We start from the raw sequence: 21,822 nt of genomic DNA on the forward strand, positions 1-21,822 counted from the left end.
ATGGTGCTTACACTGTTCTTACATCCTAGCTTTTCCCAAATGCTTTCTTCATCCAGATGTTGTATTTTGGATCCGATGGTAACAGTGGCTCTCACTGAGTTCCAGAAATCCTGTAGTGTGTGTCTACCTTTCAGCTGCTAAGACATGGACTTTATTTAAAGACATGCTAGGCAGACCGGCACCAGGGGTCCTGGCCGCCTGTTGAGATGAGACAGGCATCAGGAAGGACACCTAAAGGGTCAGAGAGAGGGAGGGGTTGTGAGAACCAATACCCACTCTCACCTCTCTCGCTGTTTTTAATCCCTCCATCCCTCTCTCCTCTTTTCTCCCTCGCTGGTGGTAGCCACTGGCTGCGACCTCTCTCACTCCCACGCAAACAACATGGACCCTCTCTCTTACACATAGTGCGTGGACAAAATAACAGAAACACCACCTGAAAAAGGACTTGAACTTTGAAGGAACTAAATCACAATTACAATGGAGTCATATTAAGCTAACAGTTTTGAAAATCATAACAACATAAGCTGAACACGGACAAGCTGTATCGGCAAAGAGGAACAGTAGTTGCAAGTCAAAGCTCACTGACAGGGATAGGCGGACACTTAACAGGATAGTTGCTAAATGCGTCAAACTACAGACTCAAAACCTACCATAGAATTCAGTTAACACCTCTGTGATTCCAAAACAGTACGTCATGAGCTTCATAAAGGTGGCATCCAAGCCAACGCACAATGCATAACCTGGTGGAAGGAGCACAAAACCTGGAGCCATGAGCAATGGAAGTAAGTAATCTGGTCTGATGAGTCTTTCTGCCTTTCCTCCATCCAGACGGGTTTACATTTAGAGAAAGCCTTAAACCTAGAATGTCTGTTACCAACTGTAACAGAACATAGTGGTGGATCTGTAATAGTATAGTGCTATCTACTGGAGTAAGTACACAGATACACTGGGGTCTCCATACATGCTGGTTTCATGAACAGCAGGATGAAGTCAAACTCCTTCCATGGCCTTCCTAACCAGCAGATGTAAACATCACTGAAACTTTATGGGAAGTAAATTTCCACCTCCTTCGTCTCTCAAAGAACTGGAGGCTTTCCTTCTTGAAGAAAGCTCCAATATGCCAGCACACACAGTTCAGGATGCAGGATGACACCAGGACAAGCAGGACTGAAGCTGCCCTACTCCTTCTAAGCTACTATTCATATATTGTTAGGTGTTTCCGTTATATTGTCCTCCCCCTGTGTGAACACACAGGCAAACAGAAACAGCAGCCTTCCTACAACTCAGTGCTTAATCAGCCCCAACTCTCTTTGACAATCACCATGATTAGCGCTCCACTCCAAACATAATGAGCACATCTGCCTTCTCCCAGGCAAAGCATTGATTCTCTGTAATGTGACATGATAGCAGTGAGGGGAAGGGCTGCTCTGAATGATGCCATCTTGCTGCTGCAGTGTGGCACCATTGGAAGCTATTCATGGTGGATGTGAAGTGAAGACTCATCTGCCAACTGATGGATTAGCTGTAGAGGGGGATGTAGTGGAGGGTAAACTTACCTAAACGCAGTGTACCACCTTTTAGGCTGGCATGAATCTTAAACCTGCAATAACCGATTTCAGACCCTGTAACCAATCCTGAAATGAATGTGTGCTATGTGGCGATTTCCGTGAGATGTAATGATATAAACAAATAGCCACACATGCAGGCCAGCTGCAAAAGCGGCCCTCACCCCCTCCCATTCCTGAAAAAAAATGTCATAATGGTGGAATCGATGAAGCGAGCGAGTAAACTTGTTAAACTAGTAAACTTGCTACCTGCCTCTTCACTTGTCATTGTGGGACATGTAACCTTCAGCGGGAGGAAAATCTGCCAAAGCGAGACTGGTACCCGGCGAGACTTCTCTGTAGGTACGGTTAGCTTAGCTATTAGCCTTTATGCACGGACCTTCACTAGGTTTGGCCTTTGTGGCCTCCGTAGTCCAGCAGCTTTGCTGTGGTTTATTTACAAATGTGTTGCGTTTTTTGTCGCCCTCTAGTGGTTGGAAAATCGCTTAGTGCAGCTTTAATGACAAATTTATGGCATACATCATATCAACCTGATGTAAGTTATGAGGATAAGGTCTTTTAAAAGTATGAATAAATGCTTCTCTGAAATTATAATTGATTGTTGTTTCTACTGGTGGATGTTTGTCTTATGCCATGTCTTATACCATGATGACCAAATGGAAGTGATAATTTACTCACCTTTTTATTTACCACTACATCACTAGTTTTAGAAAAGAAAGAGAGATGACTGGATAAGAAATAAAGCTTCATGCAGATGCACAGAAAAAAGCCTGTAGATAATAACTGACAAAAAAAAATTGAGATAGTGATGTCACTGATATGACAGGTTGATTTGCATGTAAGTTTAGGCAAATTTTTGGGCAAATTTAGGGAAAAATTTGCCAGCAACGGGCAGTGAGTAAAGAGGGTAATGGGCAATGCTAACTGACAAATTTGGAGGAGTGAAAATGGATGAAATAACATACTGCTGCCATCTTCCATCATCCGTCTCCTCTTTTATACTGAAAATTTTATAATTTAATCATTTTATCAAGGTTTCCACTGGATCATAATGTGTATTATAGGCCTATGTATGGCTGTGGCAGGCAACAGCTAGCAAGCTTGGCTGGCAAGGTTTCAACATCAACCAATCAGAGATAAGAAAATTGGTCAGGTGACCTGTCCTCATCCCCATATATTTTCAAAAAGGTCCAACTGCTACTAAATAGTAAACACAACTGATTCTTTGTGGATAACCTTAAATTATTACATCTTCAGTAGAAAAGAGGAGGTCAAGATAACAGTGATGGCAGCAGTATGTTATTTCATCTATTTTCACTGCCTGTTGCCCTCTTTGCCCATTGCCCAGTTGCTCATGCTCATTGTCCATTGCCACCAAATTTTGCGCCAAATTTGCCTGTGTATCATCAGCTTTAGATTCGACTGTAGCCAAGCCTGGTGCAAAATGATTTTCTCATTCCAAATTTATGCCCAAGACAATTAAGGCTGCACTGGGCAATTTTGCATGTTGAGAAATGTTGGCGAGAGGTAACTGTTTGAATTTTGAGGAGTTCACTACCCAAGAATGCTTTTTTCCTCTTAGTGTCTGCTGGTGTGGAGGTGGTGGAGAGGTTCTGCCATCGTTGGTGAGTCCAGCTTTCTGGACGGAGCGCTCACTCACTGCTGTTGAGGAGACAGATTTGATTTTCACTCTTAAGTTTCCATTTGTCACCTCCTGTTCAGTGAGAAGATTTCCTGCCAGTGACCATAACCGACACCCAAATAATAATAATAATTTGGTTAAATAGGGTGAATCTATGATGTCTCAATTAGGGAAGATGATACTCTTCTCTGCTGCAGCCACACTTGCTGAATTAGGTTGATAAGAGTGTATTTTTCCATGAAACTCTAGTGCAGCTTTTAAAGTCTGCAGCATGTCATCTTTCTCTCCCAAAAAACCCCGCTTATGGAAACTACACACATTAATAGTTTACAGCCTAATCTTAGACTTTGTTTCTTTCATAGACAGTAATTGAAACGCGTTGTGTGAACAACAGAAAACAGAATGCATGGAGAGAGAAGAGGTGTTGGAAGTCATGAGGTGAACAGAGGAAGCGTGAGAGAGAGGAGGAAGAGGTGTAAAGCTAAGGTGTGAATCACAAGGCGATAATATCAACACACACACACTTGTGCACTTGAGTGTGTGTGTGTGTGTGTGTGTGTGTGTGTGTGTGTGTGTCAGAGACAGAGAGAGAGAGAGATTAAAGGCTTGAAGTGTGTAAGATGAGTGTTCATCTCTCTAGTGGAAACAGAGGATATCCATCAAAGACAGCTCACTTTATGAGTGTGTGTGTGTGTGTGTGTGTGTGTGTGTGTGTGTGTGTGTGTGTGTGTGTGTGTGTGTGTGTGGCATGCATGTGTTTGAGAGAGAGGGGTTCCGTGTTTCAGCTTTGCTTTCAAATCACCAGCTTCACATCTTAGATCCAAACTCCCATACACATTGCATTGTACTGAAAGGGGATGGGAAATGGGACAATATATCGAAATTCAATATATCGCGATACAAAAATGTGACGATACATATCGCGGGGCAGAAAGATGAATCGCAATATTAGCTCCATTTTATTCTGCTGTAGTAATCACAAATGAGCGTCCACAGGATCAGCTAAGATATCGCTGCATCCCCACATGCCTCCTGTCTTCTTCCTCCAGCTTACATCACACGTTACTCTTGTGTTCCCAGCACCTTTATTCCCATTCTGACTCACCTCATCAGTACACCGTTATAATTGCATTCAGGTAAGCCCTGCCCTGAACCCACTCAATCCTCCCTATATCCGCTTTATCATCCGACTGCAGTCTTAGTCATGCCAGACGACGCACCTCTTGAAGAGCTTTCATCCTCACATAGTCCAGGTTGCAACTCGGCAAGGTGCGGAACGGCGATTCTAATTCGGTCCGCCGTGGCAGAAGCTCCGCCGTGGCAGAAGCTCCGCGGCGGCGTCACGGCAACAGTTAATTTCCAATGGCAACCGCAAAGCAGATGCAGATCGGTCGCCATGCCAACCCGGGCTGACCTCTTGACCATCTCTGCTCCCGCCTTCCTCCCCCCCCCCCCTCCTTTCTTCCTTCTGACATCCTCCCATCCCACGCAAGAGAGTAGAAGGAGCCTGGGAGGCAGAAATCTCAAGAGACTGAGTCAATTTACACTAAATCTACCTGCAAGACCGTAGCAGAGGCATCCTATCCACAGCTGCATGAACAGATACCAAAGTGTGCTGGTGTTTATTGTGCATTCCACCCCTGCTGTACGTCTTTCGTTCCTTGTAACATTGCCAGCAATGAGGGGAATAAATAAAGCTGGATTCCTGTTGTTCCTGCTGTTCGCGTTTTGTTGTGGGCGGGATGCAAAGTACAGTTTAGTATGCGATATCACTGATGGCGGTGTTATGTAAAATGTGTGAAGTTTGATCATGGAAACAACCATATGCTCACTGTAGCACACTCTGCACACCGGCTTCCCACCTAGCAAGCTCGTCAGCCACTGTCCTTGTCGAATAGCAGCTACTGGCTGTGGGATGCCGGCCTCCTTTAAAGCTGCCATACATAAGAATCACTTACAGATTTTATGTCGCAGGCAAGGCTGTTCATTCAAGCTGCACTAGGCAAGATTTTTATGGAAAAATACACCCGTCTTGTCCGCCTAAATAACAAAGTGGGGCTGCAGTAGAGAAGAGCGTCCCATCTCCGCTAATTGAAATGCATCTTATTTGCCCAAATACATTTCTGGCGTCAGGTATGGACACTTCTCTGCCCACAGGAAGAGACAAATCAAAACTTCCTTTGGTATGAAGCATCACAGACCGGCCTGGTTGGCGAACATGAGCGTGCTGTGTGCAGTTTACTGACCTCACCTTACAGGATTTCTGAGTTTTTCCAAACAGTTTCATCTCACTGCCATTTGGAGCTGCAGACATGCAAATTTGCTTAGTGTAGCTTTTATATTTAATTTGAATTTAGCGACATTTTTCATCACATTAGGTAGGCAGTCATTCACAAAATGTTATGAGAGAGATTTAGAGTGCACCACTGAGCGCTATGGTTAGGATGCTTTGAATGGATTGGCCAAGGAAGGGCACAGACTTGTTACTATTCACTAACCTTATGCAATGACTAGAAAATAGTAAAGCCTCTTTGCACCTGTCATAGTCACACACATTTAAATTCAATGTAGATCTCATTTTTTATATATTTATTTGTAGGCAAGGCCATGCAAATTGAGATTGCACCCAATTTAATTGCACTAACTAATAACACCGACTGCCCCAAATTATTGTACTATATTTAAGATCCTTTGATAAGTGCCACAAAGATTTTACGCTGAGATCAGTTTGACCATTCAGAATGGCTCTATCATTGCTGCAAGGTGCTGCACTGTCTCCAGCATGTCAGGCGAGCAAGAGACAAGGTTTTTTTCCATCCCAGAATCTAAAATCAGATCCGAAAATGCTCCAATTATAAAGGTGCTTTAAGTTACGAGGGTGCCAGCCTTGGTGGATTAGTCTGAAGCACTTTGCAATTTGCTTAGCAATTGGTGATGAAGGGGCTGTTTGTTTGCGCAGTGCACTTTTCGAGGGCTTGTTTGTGCTACAACTTGATTTGCACAAATGTCTTAGTGGATGAGAATGAGAGATGAGGTGCAAAAAAAATGCACAGATTGACCTTGCAACGCAATCTTAGTGAATCTGGATCTGGATCATTTTGGGTGTTCAGCCCCTTTGCACTACTGTCCTGTGTGTCAGTATGAACTGTGAAACTCTGTAAGTTGTCAATTTGTCTCTGGACCAAAGACAAATCTCTGTCCATTTATTTTACATGGCAACTAAAGTGAGTCTTATGCTGATTCTGGTTTCTCTGGCTGTTGCTCTCACTACATTCCAGCGAGGAGCAAAACGTCGTCGTCAGAATTTGTGGTGTTCTTGTGGTGTTTTGTTGATTTCCTCCCTGGAGTGGGACAGCTCTCCTTTCCACTAGTCTTTAATGGGAGAAAGAGGGAGGAAGGAGGTCTGGAGGAAAAGGGAAGTATGAAAGTGTGTTTCATCTCTATATTTTGCCTTTTAATCTCTTGTCTCTTGTGTCTCTCTTGCTGTTTGTACACCAATAGGTGGTGGGGCGGCAGCATGAGTCATAAAGTCAGAAAGGTACAGACTCAGCAATGAATAAAAATACTCCAGATTACCTCTATCATAGACTATTTTGTCTAAATTGCTGACATTTGACATATCCATGTATATTTTTGAATGATCTTTTAACCACTGATTTACTGGCTAGACTAAATGTGAGATTGGCTCTCAAAATAATGATTGAAACACACATGAAATACCTCTGCAAATGAAAGGTCCAATCTTATCTGCTGATTGCCTACATCAAAGTCAATGTAGCTAATCACTTCTACAGAATTCAACTGAATCCTGGTTTTACACACTCGTTTATTTCAAGTCTTAGAGACGGATCCTTCTCTTTTTAAGGCAATGCAAGGCAAGTTTATTTATATAGAACATTTCGTACACATAGGCAATTCAAAGTGCTGTACACATAAGGCATTAGATAAGAAATATAGGATAAGGTAAATAAAACAAATAAAAAGGAGTGTAGAAGAAGAGAGAATGCATAAAGAAAGAATAAAGATCAACTTTAAAGGGATTCTCTGGATTTCCTTGTGTGTGTGTGTGTGTGTGTGTGTGTCTGTGTGTGTGGGTGTGTACAGTACAGTACCGTACATACAGGAAAATTCCACCCTCGGACACTCCTACACTGTTACATATCATCAAAATGTGATGTTCAGTACATTCCAGGAGTTCTTATGTGATCAAGTGTTGTAATTTACTTTTTTGCTGTACCCACTTTCCCTCAACCTGCCTCGTCTACTTCTACTTCAGCTAGTGGGTTCTTACATTTCCCAGAATGCCTTTCGACAACCCCCCAGGGAAGGGGCACGAACAATGGATTTCTCCCAGTATGATTGTCGGTGAACGTCGGTGCAAAATTGCGGCCCTCGCTCTTTGACACACACAACCCCAGATACTACATTTGAACAGCAATCCACAAATATAGCAGGCGTACTGTAGGTGCTCCCCATAAACACACACATACACCATTTCAGCTGTCATGGCCTAAAGCTACAGGGATTATTACAGTAATCCATCATAGTGCTCACTCACACACACCTTGTACCCATGTGCTGTGTGAGTCTGAGTTTGACACCAAAAGTGACAACAGAACTCTCCCTGCATGTAAACATATCCAGTGTTTCAGTTTGAAGTCTCAGCTAGTATGGGTTTTGAAGACCAATACCGATATTCAATAGCTGATATTCAATATCTTTGACCATTTGACCAAAATTAGGTATTCAGTGTTTCCGCAGAATTGTATTCTTGTCAGGATGGAAAAGCCCTTGAAACAGCATTTAGACCATCATGGGACACTAAAACTCTCCACTGAAAAGAAGAATAAGAATAACAACATATCCATGTATAGTTATGTGGAATCTGATCAAAATATCAGAATGAATTCAGGTTAAGGGCTTCTGACAGACGACCAGTGTAGTGTTGAAACTGCATGATATCCATCATATCAGAGGTGGACGACGCTGATTGGCTGACATCCGATTTTTAATATCTCTTCTAGACATCGGGACAGTGAGAGAGACGGACTGGCACAGAGACAGTTAGAGATGCTGACAGCCAGGCAGACAGATAGGAGACTTGAGATAGCGATGGCAAGACAGACAGTCCACCCACTAATTAGGCGGCGCTCCCTAATTAGCTCGGTCTTAATTAGATCTGCTAATGATCTCAGTGGAGACGAGGCCAGATCCACCTGCCAATGCCTCTGTGTTTCTTTAAAATGTAATTTTTCATTTTCAAAGTCAACGCATATGTAGTTGAAGCATCATGCAAAATATCAAAATATACACACATACAGTGCTACAAAATACGTTAAAAAAAAATAGAGATTACAGTGGTATAAAATGCAAAAACAGCAGGAATATATCACATCTGCTTTCCAACATCTCTCTCTCTCTCTCTCTCTCTCTCTCTCTCTCTCTCGCAAATTCAGTGTAATTAGCAAAGATCTCTGGTACTCCAATAATAAAAAGATGACATTAATCGCCGCTGAAAGTTAGTCTCCTCTCATTTGAAAATCATTGAAATTGGTCTCCAGCTTTTGAAGTCCACCATCCATATCAAACAAAGATATTTACATTTAAACACTTAAATTGATACAGTACAGTAGATCCTGGAAGAATATGTTATATACTAATTATATACATATTACTCCCATTGAAGAGGATGTGCATGTAGCTGAAAATAAGTTATCATTTATATTGACATTGACGCAATAGACGTATTGATAACTGACTTTCACAGCACAAAATTTGAAGCCCAAGAAAGTATGCTCTTTCTAGCGAGCCAATGCCATTGCTAGAAAGATCTGTGGCTCAGAAATAAACAGAATTCTGCAGTCAGACTTTGTTGTCATTGCACTTTTATTTATTACATTGTATCGTGGTTATATCGAATCGTGAACCCCATATCACATATCAAATCGTATCATGAGATAAACATATCATCCCATCCCTTCATCCCTGGTAAGCTGCTCATGTGACCTGAGAGAAAGACCGACTCTACTACTGAAAATAGGCGGCATTGCCCTTTAAATAGAATTTCAGCAAAGTAACAGCACTCTATTGCTATGTGGAGTTGGAGCAGTGTGTTTCAGCACGTGTGCAGATGAAGAGAAGTACAGTTAGTACCCGGCTGTCCACTGGTCCAAATTATGCTGAATAGAACGACATGCGAACAGCAACTGTGCCCGAGCATGAGCGCGTTTTCGCACTTATTAGCAGGGGAGGGAGGATAGGGAAAGTGAGTGTGTGGGTGGATGGATGGATGGATGGATGGATGGATAGATGGATGGATGGAGGGATGCATGCAGGCAGGCAAAACCAGCAGGCACTGGAGGGATGAGGCAAACACACAAATGGTTTCACTTTGTTTTTCACCCGGCACACACTCTTCACACACTAGTCCACAGTCACACTTTGTCTCTCTCTCTTTCACATACACACACACACACTCACACATACACACACAGAAGGGCTCAGTTTCCCACGAAAGTCGGCGCACGATATTTGTGGAAGGTTTAAACAAAATGGAACCAGCAACAGTTGTCTAAAGGCTGCCACAAGTTTTTCTTCTTGCGGAAATGCAGCCACAGCTAATCCTAACCATAAGTTTGGAGTTATGAAACAAATTTCCCTCTGTGCAAAAACACTGCCAGCTGAAAATAAATGCTTTGGTACCGTTTGTGCCGTAGCGAGGCCGGGACGAGCCGTTGCTCTGCTCTCTCACGTCAAAATGAAAGCATTATTTCTGCGTATATCACAATATGAACCCAATTATGAGCATAATGGACACGGACTTGATGATTCATCAGAGCCGCAGACACCCAAAACGTGAATTACCAGGCCGGTCGTGAGCGAGGGCAGCAAAACTGAGAGGGGGAGGAGGGGGGGCGGGGGGTGTGGGGGTCTGGTCTCTCCCGTGAGAGAGCTGCTCGCCTCCTCTGTTTTGATTTTGCGTTTCAACAGAAACAAGCGTGCATCCGTTGTAGACCGCCGCTGTAAACCGGCACAAACTTTACAGCTGCTAATCCCGCCTACTGGCTTCCAATGGGATAAAGGGAGATTTTACTACAGCACCACAACCACAGTATTGTTCCATACCTAGAATACCTTTAACATGTATGTTAATCCGCCATTGTAAATATGCAGACTGGCTTCCAGACAGCCGTAAGCCTCTCAAGCTCAGCGCTTCCTTTTAAAAGCTCCAAGCCCCGCAATAAAAAGCGGACTATTAGCACCATAAAGCACCAGTTTTCTCCTGCCATCCCAGAGCTTGATGTTGTGGTTCGGGCGCTTAATTCCACAGCCGCGTCCGCCACAGAGGAAAAGACGGAAGCAGACACAATGAATTACATAGATGGTCTTTTCTCCATAATCATTAATGAAAATATGAGTTCTGCTGCACATTTACTCAGAGACCCATTCACATTTGCGTCTTTATTTAAATTTTGCATACTAAATCACCACATTATAAAAAAAAGTATTGAATTACTTTGATCATTAAAAACACTATACGGTGCAATGAATATTGGGCAAATTCCCTGTGTTACTTTTGCTTGGATAACTGCGTCGTAACGTTGCTTTTACCATCAGTGGAAGAGCCTCATTATGGCAGAGCGTTAATGCAGTGTTTACAGCGGGAGGGAGTTTGCTAATGGATGGGTCGCAGCCAGAAAAAAGACTCTTTCCCTCCCTTTCTCCCTCATTCTCTGCATACGAGTCAGTGCGTAATTCTTGCATCTGCTACTTCCAATGTAAATACGTATTGATGATGTGAATAGACAGCAAAGCATGTGTGACCTTGCACATTGTCCCCTTTTTCTGCACATTGGGCTCCTCCATCTTGAGTATTTGATAAGGCGGACAGCTAGTAATGCGCATATGCAAATCGGCAAGTCCTGTATATGAGTTATGGTGAAGTGAATGCACATTTTCTGCACATCCTGCATATGGCCTTAATGCAAATATGATTTACAGTTACATTACAGCTGCAAATCCACAGAATTATCCATATTATTAAAATTTCTGCATATTCCCTCGCTTTACTCATCTGTTAAATGCAGATTTCTTCACACTTTTTCATTTATTTTGACATTTTTGTATGAATTATTTCTGTGTCTCAGTTGTTTTGCACACCCTATATTTCCTATTTTTTATTCTTACAGCACCGACATGTTCCACTGACGGTTTATGTTTGCTACCCATCATTTTTCTCGCTGAATCCTATCGCTATTTCGCTGCCGCTGCAACAACCCAGTTTCCCCACAGAGATCATTAAAGTTTCATATTATCTTATCTGCGTCGGTAATGACCAGACAACATGGCTGCCCGGGACCTCGAGGGCCCACTCCGGGAGCAGCTGCTTACAGGTTATTGCCTCCAACCCTCTAAATATTTAAAGGTGTTGTAGCCAGTCGGCAAACTGCACCTCGCTCCGGATAATCACATTTCAGGTGACTGCGTTGCTTCCGATCCAATAAGCAGTTTTAGTCTCCCTGAAGATCAAGAGATACAGAGGAAAGTGTTCACTAATAACATCTTCCCCCACACACACACACACACACACTACTGCTAAAGTCCATTAGCGGAACTCTCTGGGAAAGCCTGGAGGAGGAATGAAGAGAGGAAAGATTTTCAAACATGAATGAATCCCAGCAACAGGTTGACACTTTCTGTACTTCCTTCTCTGCGAACACATATTTGCACATATGCTCTAAATTCAAATAATTGTTTTCTTCATTCTCATGTCCCATCTCATTTGCATATATATTGTTTTTTGGGGTTTTCTTTGTCTCGGCATGTTCGGCCGCTGTAATCCATAGTTTTCTCATGCTTTTCATTCATACCTGCTAATTCTGTTGTTTATTGTTGAAATTGTCAGTTGTGTATGTTTATAAAATCCGCTTTTGCTGTATTCTTATTTATATTCTATTTTTCTTTGCTATATTATGGAAGCCCAGATGTGACATAAATAAACAAATAAATAAATAAATAGGAATTGGCACGTTGAGATTTCATTTTTATTTTTGTCCTAAATAATGCGACCACAATAAGGAAATTAAATTGCAAATTTGAACATTCGATTTCAGGGTTATTGCTTTGGAGTACATGGAAAACTAAATGTCAGTGGAGCTTTCATTTTAATTTTTGCAGTAATAATGCATTTTCCAACATGTAAATGAAATTGAAAATTGGATTCTTTCATTTAAATAAAAATTGTATCATACATTATTATATGGAAAATGAAATTACAATAGGATGATTTCAATTGAATAATGGCATATATCCATATCCAGATGGACTGTATCCCATTAGAAGATACCAATCATCTCACTGTTGAGCACAATGTCGATGTGGTGGATTTCTGTATATTAACTGTCTCTCTCTGTCTCTCTTTCTCCCCTCTTCATCTCTCAATGACCTAACACCTCACATCTTCTCCTTATCCATTTCCTCATGTCACACTTCTCATGGAACCGCACTCTGATCCCTGATACATCTCCGTCTCTCCATTCCCTTCCCCCCCTACTCCGCCTCTCATCCTCCTGCCCTCCGCAGCTGCCATCGAGGCCTGTCTGGGCCACCTGCTGAAGAGACGGGCGGCGGGCTTCCTGCGCAGCGACAAGATCGCCGCCCTCTTCACCAAGATCGGTAAGGTCAACGACACCGCCAGCGAGGTTTGCCGCAAAGTGCAGGAGCAACTGCAGCAACAGGCTGAAATCACCAGGTGGGTAACCCAGCAATCACCCCCCACCCCCACCCCCACCCCCACCCACCCCTTTACTCCGACAAAACTTCCTGGACTTAAAGCTGCACTGCGGCAAGAGTTTTATGTAAAAATCCACCTGTCTTATCAGCCTAAATCGCAAAAGTAGGGCTGCAGTAGAGAAGAACGTCCCATCCCCACTAATTGAGATGCTGTGCATTCACTCTGTTTGCCCAAATGGAATTCTGGTGCAGCTTTAAAGTATGTGGTATAATCCCACATTTGAGCCTTAACCTTTAATAGTCAGCAACCCACCATTCATTTACATCCAGCTGTTTTTTCACCTTTATTTGAACTGTTTACCAGCCCGGCCGCTCTGTGATGCTTTATACCAAAAGATACCAAAGAGACAAAAGATGTTGGTGAGTCCAGCTTTCTCTGCACTCGCTGCTGTTTAGGAGACAGTTTGGATTTCGCTCTTAAGTTTCAATTTGTCCCTTCCTGTGTGGAGAAGATTTCCCGCCAGTGTCCATTCCCAACACTAGAATTTAATTTGGGCAAAATAGGGAGAATCTGCCGCATCTCAATTAGTGGGGATGGGACACACAGATAAACATCTTGCATTGGGTAACTTTAATTATGTAACATAAGCACAAATAATAACAAATATACCACTAGAGACAGCTGTCGTTAATATGACATACATATTGTGCAATCTAAATTTTCCACCCATTTTCATGCACTTAGTTTTATTTCGTTTTATCAACTTTATATCACTCATATTACGCCAGATCAGTACCAAAAGCCCAAAGCTAAAGACACACTTCAACCACCAGCAGACTCAACCTCTGGCCAGGTGAGTGTTTACTAAAGCCAAGCATCTGTGTACACACTGCGATAAGCCCCGGGCCTGTTTCTGGGTGTGTGTGTGTGTGTGTGTGTATACTTGTGTATGCCTTTGAATGTGTGTGTATGTGGGAGAGAGTGCACACGGTATGATAAACTGCTTTGTCTGCAGGCACTTAGGCGCTAGCCGAGCTGTTTGCGAGCCCATTAATTGTCCATTAGCCTAAGCCACATGGCTACCGCAGGCCTCTCCAAGGCTAAAGAGAAAGGCTTCCAAATGGAGAAGACAGGGCTTTGAGCAACACACACACACACACACACAGATCTACATATTCACGCTAAAACAGACAGACAGAAGGTCTAGTGAGAGAGCGCTGCAACATGGATGGATTACGCGATGTAGATCAGCTCAGTTAAACATGTTTGTCTTCATATCAGCCGCTGTCACATCTCATTGGCCTTTATTTCCCCAGACAGACTGCACGGAACATTAAAACCTATTATTGTTTATGGATCTGCTTTACGCAAGTCTCCGCCCCTCACCAGAATGCATACATGCATTCATAACACACACACACACACACACACACTGTATGCAGACGCAACTACACACACACACACGCACATACAGGTGTGCCTTCCCCCTCCCCCCTCCCTGTTACCCCACCTCAGAGCTCCATTGTTCATTTACTCTGGTTGCCATGGCAACGCGGTTGCGCCACTGGCGGCGAGAGAGGTGGAGAGCATGATGGGAAACAACAGAGAGGGAGAGAGAGGGAGAGGGAGAGGGAGAGAATATCAGCAGATATCGACGGCGGTATAAAGAGTTTCAGCAGTAAAGTGAATGGTAATCACAGTGTAAAAGCACCAGGGTTTACATAGGGGGAGACATGACCCTAACTAGCATGCATCAGCCTGTCTGTTCCGCTCCCTTTCTCATTGTGTGTGTGTGTGTGTGTGTGTGTGTGTGTGTGCTTGCTCACTGCTAGGGGAAGGTCTATTTAAAAGGTTGTTTAGGGTTAAATTAGGTTATCTGTTTGTCAAAGGCTGCAGGTGGACATCCTGCCATCCTCGTCTGTCTGTAATCTGTTCCTTTTTAACCTTCCTTATCTAACTCCTTTTTTAATCTATTTTTGTTATCTCTCCTCTCTCTCTCTCCCTCCCCCTCTCTCTCTTTCTCTCTCTCTCTCGCACACACACACACACACACACACACACAAACACACCTCAGAGCCTCCAGTACCAGTATGATCCCTTAGTAACAACCATCTCATTTTTCCTCTTTCTTTTCCTATCAGCGTCCGCTGCTGACTTGCACTGCTAGTAGCAGACCTGAACTGACAACATGGTGAATGTAAATGACTGGGATGAATCCTTTTTTCTTATTTCTCATTTTTCCATCTCCTATGACAGACGTCACGCACGCGTAGTCACACACAATTTGCACTTCACACAGACTGTCACCCACATCCTCACACTGTTTGAAAACAGTATCCCTAAAATAGTATCTTTACATGTGCAGAACACACACAGTAACACACACACGCATACGCAATGCGAAACACTAGATCAGATGCCCTGAACTGACACTCCGATAATGCAAATCTGGACGCAGAATAAATCACCGTGGCATATTCCTTGTCGTATTCATATTCATTTGTCGGCTCAGGATGCAATCTCGTTGTAATCAATGCCGCACATTCAGTCAGCTACATGTTGACATTTGTTGACATTTTGAATTTGTAAAGACCAATGACAGAGCTCTGCTTGGAGGAGGCAGGGCAACATACTGTAGGGAAGGATGTTGCCATAGAAGTGATTTGCACATTTGATAAATAGCTTAAATAATTACAAATAGATTATAGATATATATTTATGTGGATAGATGCTTAGGGACAATGCATCATCATAGCAAGCATAATGAATAGTTCATTCCCTGAGATTTTTTGACTTTACGAAACATACATTCTCTTATACATTATACAATCCAAAATATTAACCCTTTGAAGCAACAATAACCAACAGTGGACCTAGAGTATGCTTCTTTCTATCTCTTTTTAGCTCCCAAAACTCATTTTCATCTTGGGGAATTTCATTCATTTCAATGCATTCATTCATCTACAACCTGCAGCTTTAATGTCACCTTATCGCATGTAATAGCAGGCATGTCATGTGCTCCAGGTGTCATGTGCTCATGCTTGTAAATGTTCACAGCAGCCAGATGGTAGTGAAGCACCGCCACCTCACGTTTGTAGCCTGCATGGGTTCAAGTCCAAGCTTCTCAAAAAGCTTTAATTCCTTTAGTATGTTCCTCAGAATCATTGGAGATTCTGAGGAGCCACTGGAGAACTGGCAGTGCACAAATAATTCTTAAATATAGAAAAACAGAATAGAAAAAGAGAGACACCTGAAAAAGATTGTTGTGGTGTGGGTGATGATTTTTTTTGTCAGTGCATATAAAATAGCTAATTGGTCAAGAGGCAAACCATACTGGACCATTATTTTTGCATGAATTGCGTGAACCTTTTGGGTGCTGCACACACAGTGGTCTGTATTGCTTCCTATGATTTAATCTATAGGAATCAATTGATTTGAACAACACACACAATTACAATCAGAAGTCAGAATCGACTCCAGAAAACTGGGAGTCGTGTACAATCCTCTTAACTAAGTCAGCTTGGTAAACCTGAACAAACCTTTTTACCTTTGTTATCTAATTTAGCTAATTTAGCAACACAACCAAATGCTAATGTCAACATATGACTACATGCCACTACTAACACTTGCGCTAGCTTAGATACATTAGCTAATGTGTAAATCAGATGTGTTAATAACAAGACAGTAATGGTTAGCTGACCAGATACTATGGTTAGCGACCTAGCAAGCTGACATTATCTCAACATAACATCGATCAGATCAGTGATGAAATGATCGCATCCCAATCAAAAACAGCACAGAAATGAACCATTTCTATTCAATTCTGCTTTGATGGCCGAATTTTACATTTTGAAACACAATCGGCTATTTACAGCCACTGTTGGCCAAATGTCGAGGACCTCCAACATGGCCGCCAGAGCGGGTATTACATCACTTGAAAGCGCTCTTTTTAGAGGAATAACTGAAGCAAATAGCAATGAATCCTGTTTTCACTTAGACAATACAATACACACAGAGCCTGACCACCTTACAGTGGGGTGGGGGGTGGAGGGGAAGTTAGGGGGCATGGATTTCCTCAGTGCTGAGTTAGGGGGTGTTGGTACCCACTGCACCAGATAATAGCAGGGTTTATTTGGAACAGGTCGTCCCTCTCTTTCTTTTTCCCTCTGCTTTCTTTCTTATCTTCTCTCTCTGACATCATCCTGATGCCCCTCTGGAGTTCCTGCTGTCACTACACACTCACACACACACACACATACACATACACACACCGAACCTTCTTGAAGAGGGTGGGGGATTGCAAACATCGTGACTGTTGGTAGCTGATCCCCCCTCCACGTGCACACACACACAAACACAGCCTAGTTGAAAAGGCTGGAGGATTGCGAGCATCGTGACTGGTAGCCCCCCTTCACACACACTCTCATTTGGTTGTTGAAGTGGGGGTTTGTGAGTGGTTTCGTCTGATCGCTGCTGAAGTGCCAGAGATCAAACTCAGTCTGGGATAAAAGCGGTCTTCTCTTAGAGAGACTGAACAGTGTACCATCAACATGCTGGACGGACACGGTATAGATTTGTTACAAACTGATTGGTGATCAGCTGTTATATGTTATAATTAGTGATTAGTCTCTTTCTATGTATGTACTAACCTCTCCACATTCTTTGGACGTTCTGGTTTTTTACAAACCTTTCCCCTCTGCCCTCCAGGAGAACCCAGAGCGTAGGTCATGAACCACTGAGGAGGCAGGGCTCCTCGACCACCAGCCGCCCCCCGCAGCCCCTCTCCGCCCAGGCCATCAAACACATCTGGGTCCGCACCGCCCTCTTCGAGAAAGTTCTGGACAAGATAGTGCAGTACATCGTGGACAACTCCAAGTGAGTCGTCCATTTTGCTTCACGGTCCTGATTCTTTGCTGATCGGCACTGGTGAACGATGACTCACTTTAAGCCAGTTAAAGCTTTGATGTAGCTGAATGATGAGCAATCCCTTGAATTACCTCTATTCATTTTCTCTACTCTTCTCCCTCTTGATTGCTTTGTTCTGTGCGTTGTCTGGCTAGATACAATGGTGCAATGCCACTTGAGTTTCCAATAGCCCCTAATATCAGAGATGAAAGCCTGAAACGTGATATGCCAGTCGTAAGTGCAGTGATGGGTTTTGGATAATGTTAGTCATCTGGATCACACTTTTTATTGGAGTGAAAGGAAAAAAATCCACGCAAAAACACTTGAACAATGTAAAAAATAACAGCTATTGGTGATGTACCCTGCATTTCTGGGCCCATTTTGTTGTTTGGTGGTGTATTGTTCTTAGGGTTAGGGCTAGGGTTGGGGTTCTGTGATAGCAGAAATTTTTCAGCTAAAACATCAACAGTAACCGCGTAGCCATGATCATAGACATGTATAATCCGCAGCTGAATGATCACATCTTTAAGCTATTTATATGCCCCTACACCCACCTTTGACTCAAAGCAACAAGTTCACACCCCTTCTCTTGTCAAAAGGAATTCTGGGAAACGTAGGAAATCAGTAACTGAGGTAGAAGTAGATGAGGCAGGTTGAGGGAACATAGATACACCAAAAAAGAAAATTACAACACTTCATCACAAAATAACTCCTGGAAAGTATTGAACATCACAGATTGATGATATGTATGTGCAGAAGGATCTGAGGATGGATTTTTCCTTTACTCCTCCTTTGGGGCTTTCTCATTGTGTCTGTCTTTCTGTGTGTTTATCAATGCAGTAAATACTATGAGAGGGAAGCCCTGATGCACGACCCAGTCTTCGGGCCCATCTTAGCTGCCCTACTGGGTGAGTATATTACACATTACATTTACATTTTAGATATTTAGCTGCTCTCACCCAGAGCGCATTACAGTAAGTGCAATAATAGAATGAGCTTAAACTCCTAAATTGCCAAAACTACAAGCAGCCAATAGCAAAGAGTGACAACAGCAGCATCCAGACATAGAAGCAGCAAATATTCCTGTGTTCATAGAATATTGATGTATAATAAAGTGCTAGTATAGAAATGAAGGCAGAAAATGCTTTTGTTTTTCATTGTTACCTCCTTGATGAAAGTCAGCAGCAATGTTTCAGAAGATTTTCATTTGTGTGTGAGAAATATATGGTCAGAACCCCTGATGTGGAACAATTATTTTTCTGTAATTTATTCATCATACACCTGCTCTTCAAATTTACTGAGGACTTATTAAATATTGAATATTGACTTAATAAAGATACATCATTAAAGTAATAATTAATCTGTACTTTTTGAAATAAATGAATGACAAATACATTTCAGGTAAGTGATTTTTTCCAAAATGGATATAAGTTTTGGAGTTACACTTGTCACCCTGTCTCCTCCTTACTACCTGTGTGTCGGTGTGTGTATCGGTGTATCCCCAGTGGGGCCCTGTGCTCTGGAGTACACCAAGCTGAAGACTTCGGATCATTTCTGGACGGACCCCTCGGCTAACGAGCTGGTCCAACGCCACCGCATCCATGGCGCCCACCGGGGCCTGGACGCCTCGCCCAGCCGCCGGCCCGCTCTGGGGGTGAGGCTGGAGGGTACAGGGTGTTTTCAGTCGGCTTTTTCAGTGCTCAGGAGGTGTTGATGTGTGATGGAGGGGAGGTGAGGGGTGGGAGTTAGTGTGTTAGGGAATTTAATTGTAATAGTGAACTTGTAGAGCAGCGGTTCTCGATTATGTGCCATCAAGGCCCAAGAGTCAACCAAACACTACACTTTCATTCCAACCAAACACTACACTACTCTGGTTGAAAGGGTGTTAATTAGTGAAATCAGATGCTGTAGTATTTGGTTGGAATGAAAACTGGACCAAAATGTCCTTGTTACAGAGACGCTACACCAAAGGGAGCGTGTCTCATTGCATTCTATGTAAATCATCATAATTTGGGCACCAGGGTATATAAGATTTAGCTAGTTACTCACAATAAATCTGAAAATACTAGACATATATTGTGCTTGGCTATTATATGGGTGGACTTCTAATTTATTTTATATTAACCAAAATCACCAGAAACAGTCTATTTGAATTTAAACATTTCTTTGGCTTTACATGTAGGCTATATGCTAAATAATTTTATTAGTATGCACTAGAAACAATGTGTTGTTGTAGCTTTTTCCATTTTTCCCATTCACAAAATGGATGTGTGAGCCATCAGGAATTGGATCTAGGCCAATTTGGACGCTGGACGCTGTCTGGTTGCTGCCATCAGACTCAGTCAACTGACTTTAAATGGAGTATTACTGGCTCCTGTACCAGGATTCATTCACAATTCCGATTTTGTCTTTGGTGTCTAGATCCGCAAGAGGCAGTCCAGTGGGAGCATGTCAGAGGACAGGTTTGCTGCTTCGGCCAGGGAGTACGTGGAGTCACTTCACCAGAACTCCCGGACACACCTTCTCTACGGCAAAAACAATGTCCTGGTGCAACCGGTAGGACTGCACATTGTCACTTTGTGATCAGCTTTTATAGAGTTGTACTCTTTTGTCTGACCAGTACATACACAGATCTACTGCAACTGAACAGTGGGTATGAAGTCGGATTTCTGCGATAATCCTAGAGAACCAATACCTGCAACACCCACAAGTGTCTACACTTGGCATATTTGTTTATGCATTAGAGGATATTGCCAGTTGCCACTCAACTGTGCGCTGTTTTCTTAAATTTAACTTGTGTTATTACTTTACTGAAGCATAATATGACGAGTAGCAGGAGTTGCTGAATTGTAGTGAGTTAAACAAAGTGAGCCACGGCACATGCACTGCAGAGATTTCTACATTCAAAAACACAGAAGCGGGCCGAGGCTGTGTTTTTGTTGTTGTTTGAAGGCCCTCCTACCCTCAAAAGACTTGGCTCACACTCACAGCTAACATTATGCAGCTATCTTGACTAGTTAGCCTTCTAGCTAACCAATAGCAATAAGTGGCTCGTAAATAAGTTCCGCTATTACTGAATATGTTAGCTAACCTCGCTAGAAAAATCTCCTACACGTTTTCTAATTATATTATTATATTACTAGTTATTGTGTTCAACGTTAGCCTTTGCTACAGCTAACTCGGAGAGCCGTAGCCGTTCTCCCTGAGAGAGAACGTCAGGCCAAAAAAATCTGTCAAAAATGTGTTTCTGCCTTGCATATCGGCAGTGGAGGTTCACAGTGGAACAGCTAAGCAGCGTTGCCAGATGGGAAATGTTAAAGTATTGTAACCCTAAGTTTTATGTGAAGACTCCAGTCTCCCGGGCTGTGGGCAATAATCGGGCTACAGTGGTTGTTTGATCCTCTTTTTAATACCGGGCCAAAACGGCAATGTCAGTAGCAGGTAACAACTCAGCATTAGCTTCTCACATGTGCACAGAGAATCTCGTGTCTCTTCAACAACGTCCACACACGTTACAGGTAGGAACTAAAATTACCCTGGGGGACTGACTAAATAAAATCTTATAATTAAACAATAATAATAATATTAATAATAACAATAATAATAATATTACTAATATTATTAGTGATATAATAATAATTATAACAATAATTATTTATATAATGATCCAAATAATCAAGTTGAAATGAATTAATAATGAAACATATAATAGACTGTACAAAATAATTGCAATACAATAACTTAGATTACAGTATCGTACCAGAGGCTTAAAATTATTGTATTTTGAGGAAAATTATCGTACGCAAGTCATAACCAAGAGAACAAGAGCCTACCGTTGTGCAATCTTCAAATAGGCTACTCTATGTAACCCTGATTTCTTGGTGGGTAGCGTTCTCCAGTCACTCTGGGCTGTGGCATCAGTACGGATTCACAGCGGACCTCTACTCATCGTCACATCACATGTTACTCGGTTACCG

At 42.5% G+C, this 21,822-nt stretch overlaps 1 protein-coding gene across 3 annotated transcripts in view; it reads left to right on the top strand.

The window, feature by feature from the left end:
* Positions 1-21,822, top strand: part of sgsm2 (small G protein signaling modulator 2) — a 75,436-nt gene that overhangs the window by 29,885 nt on the left and 23,729 nt on the right. For all 3 annotated transcript variants that reach the window (XM_071922158.2, XM_078284122.1, XM_078284123.1), the window contains exons 3-7: positions 12,790-12,958; positions 17,648-17,815; positions 18,686-18,753; positions 19,351-19,499; positions 20,267-20,401. In XM_071922158.2, the coding sequence (XP_071778259.1) occupies positions 12,790-12,958; positions 17,648-17,815; positions 18,686-18,753; positions 19,351-19,499; positions 20,267-20,401 (689 nt within the window). The remainder of the gene's footprint in view (positions 1-12,789; positions 12,959-17,647; positions 17,816-18,685; positions 18,754-19,350; positions 19,500-20,266; positions 20,402-21,822) is intronic.

The sequence above is a fragment of the Centroberyx gerrardi genome, chromosome 6 (assembly GCF_048128805.1).
Source record: "Centroberyx gerrardi isolate f3 chromosome 6, fCenGer3.hap1.cur.20231027, whole genome shotgun sequence".
NCBI lineage: Eukaryota > Metazoa > Chordata > Actinopteri > Beryciformes > Berycidae > Centroberyx > Centroberyx gerrardi.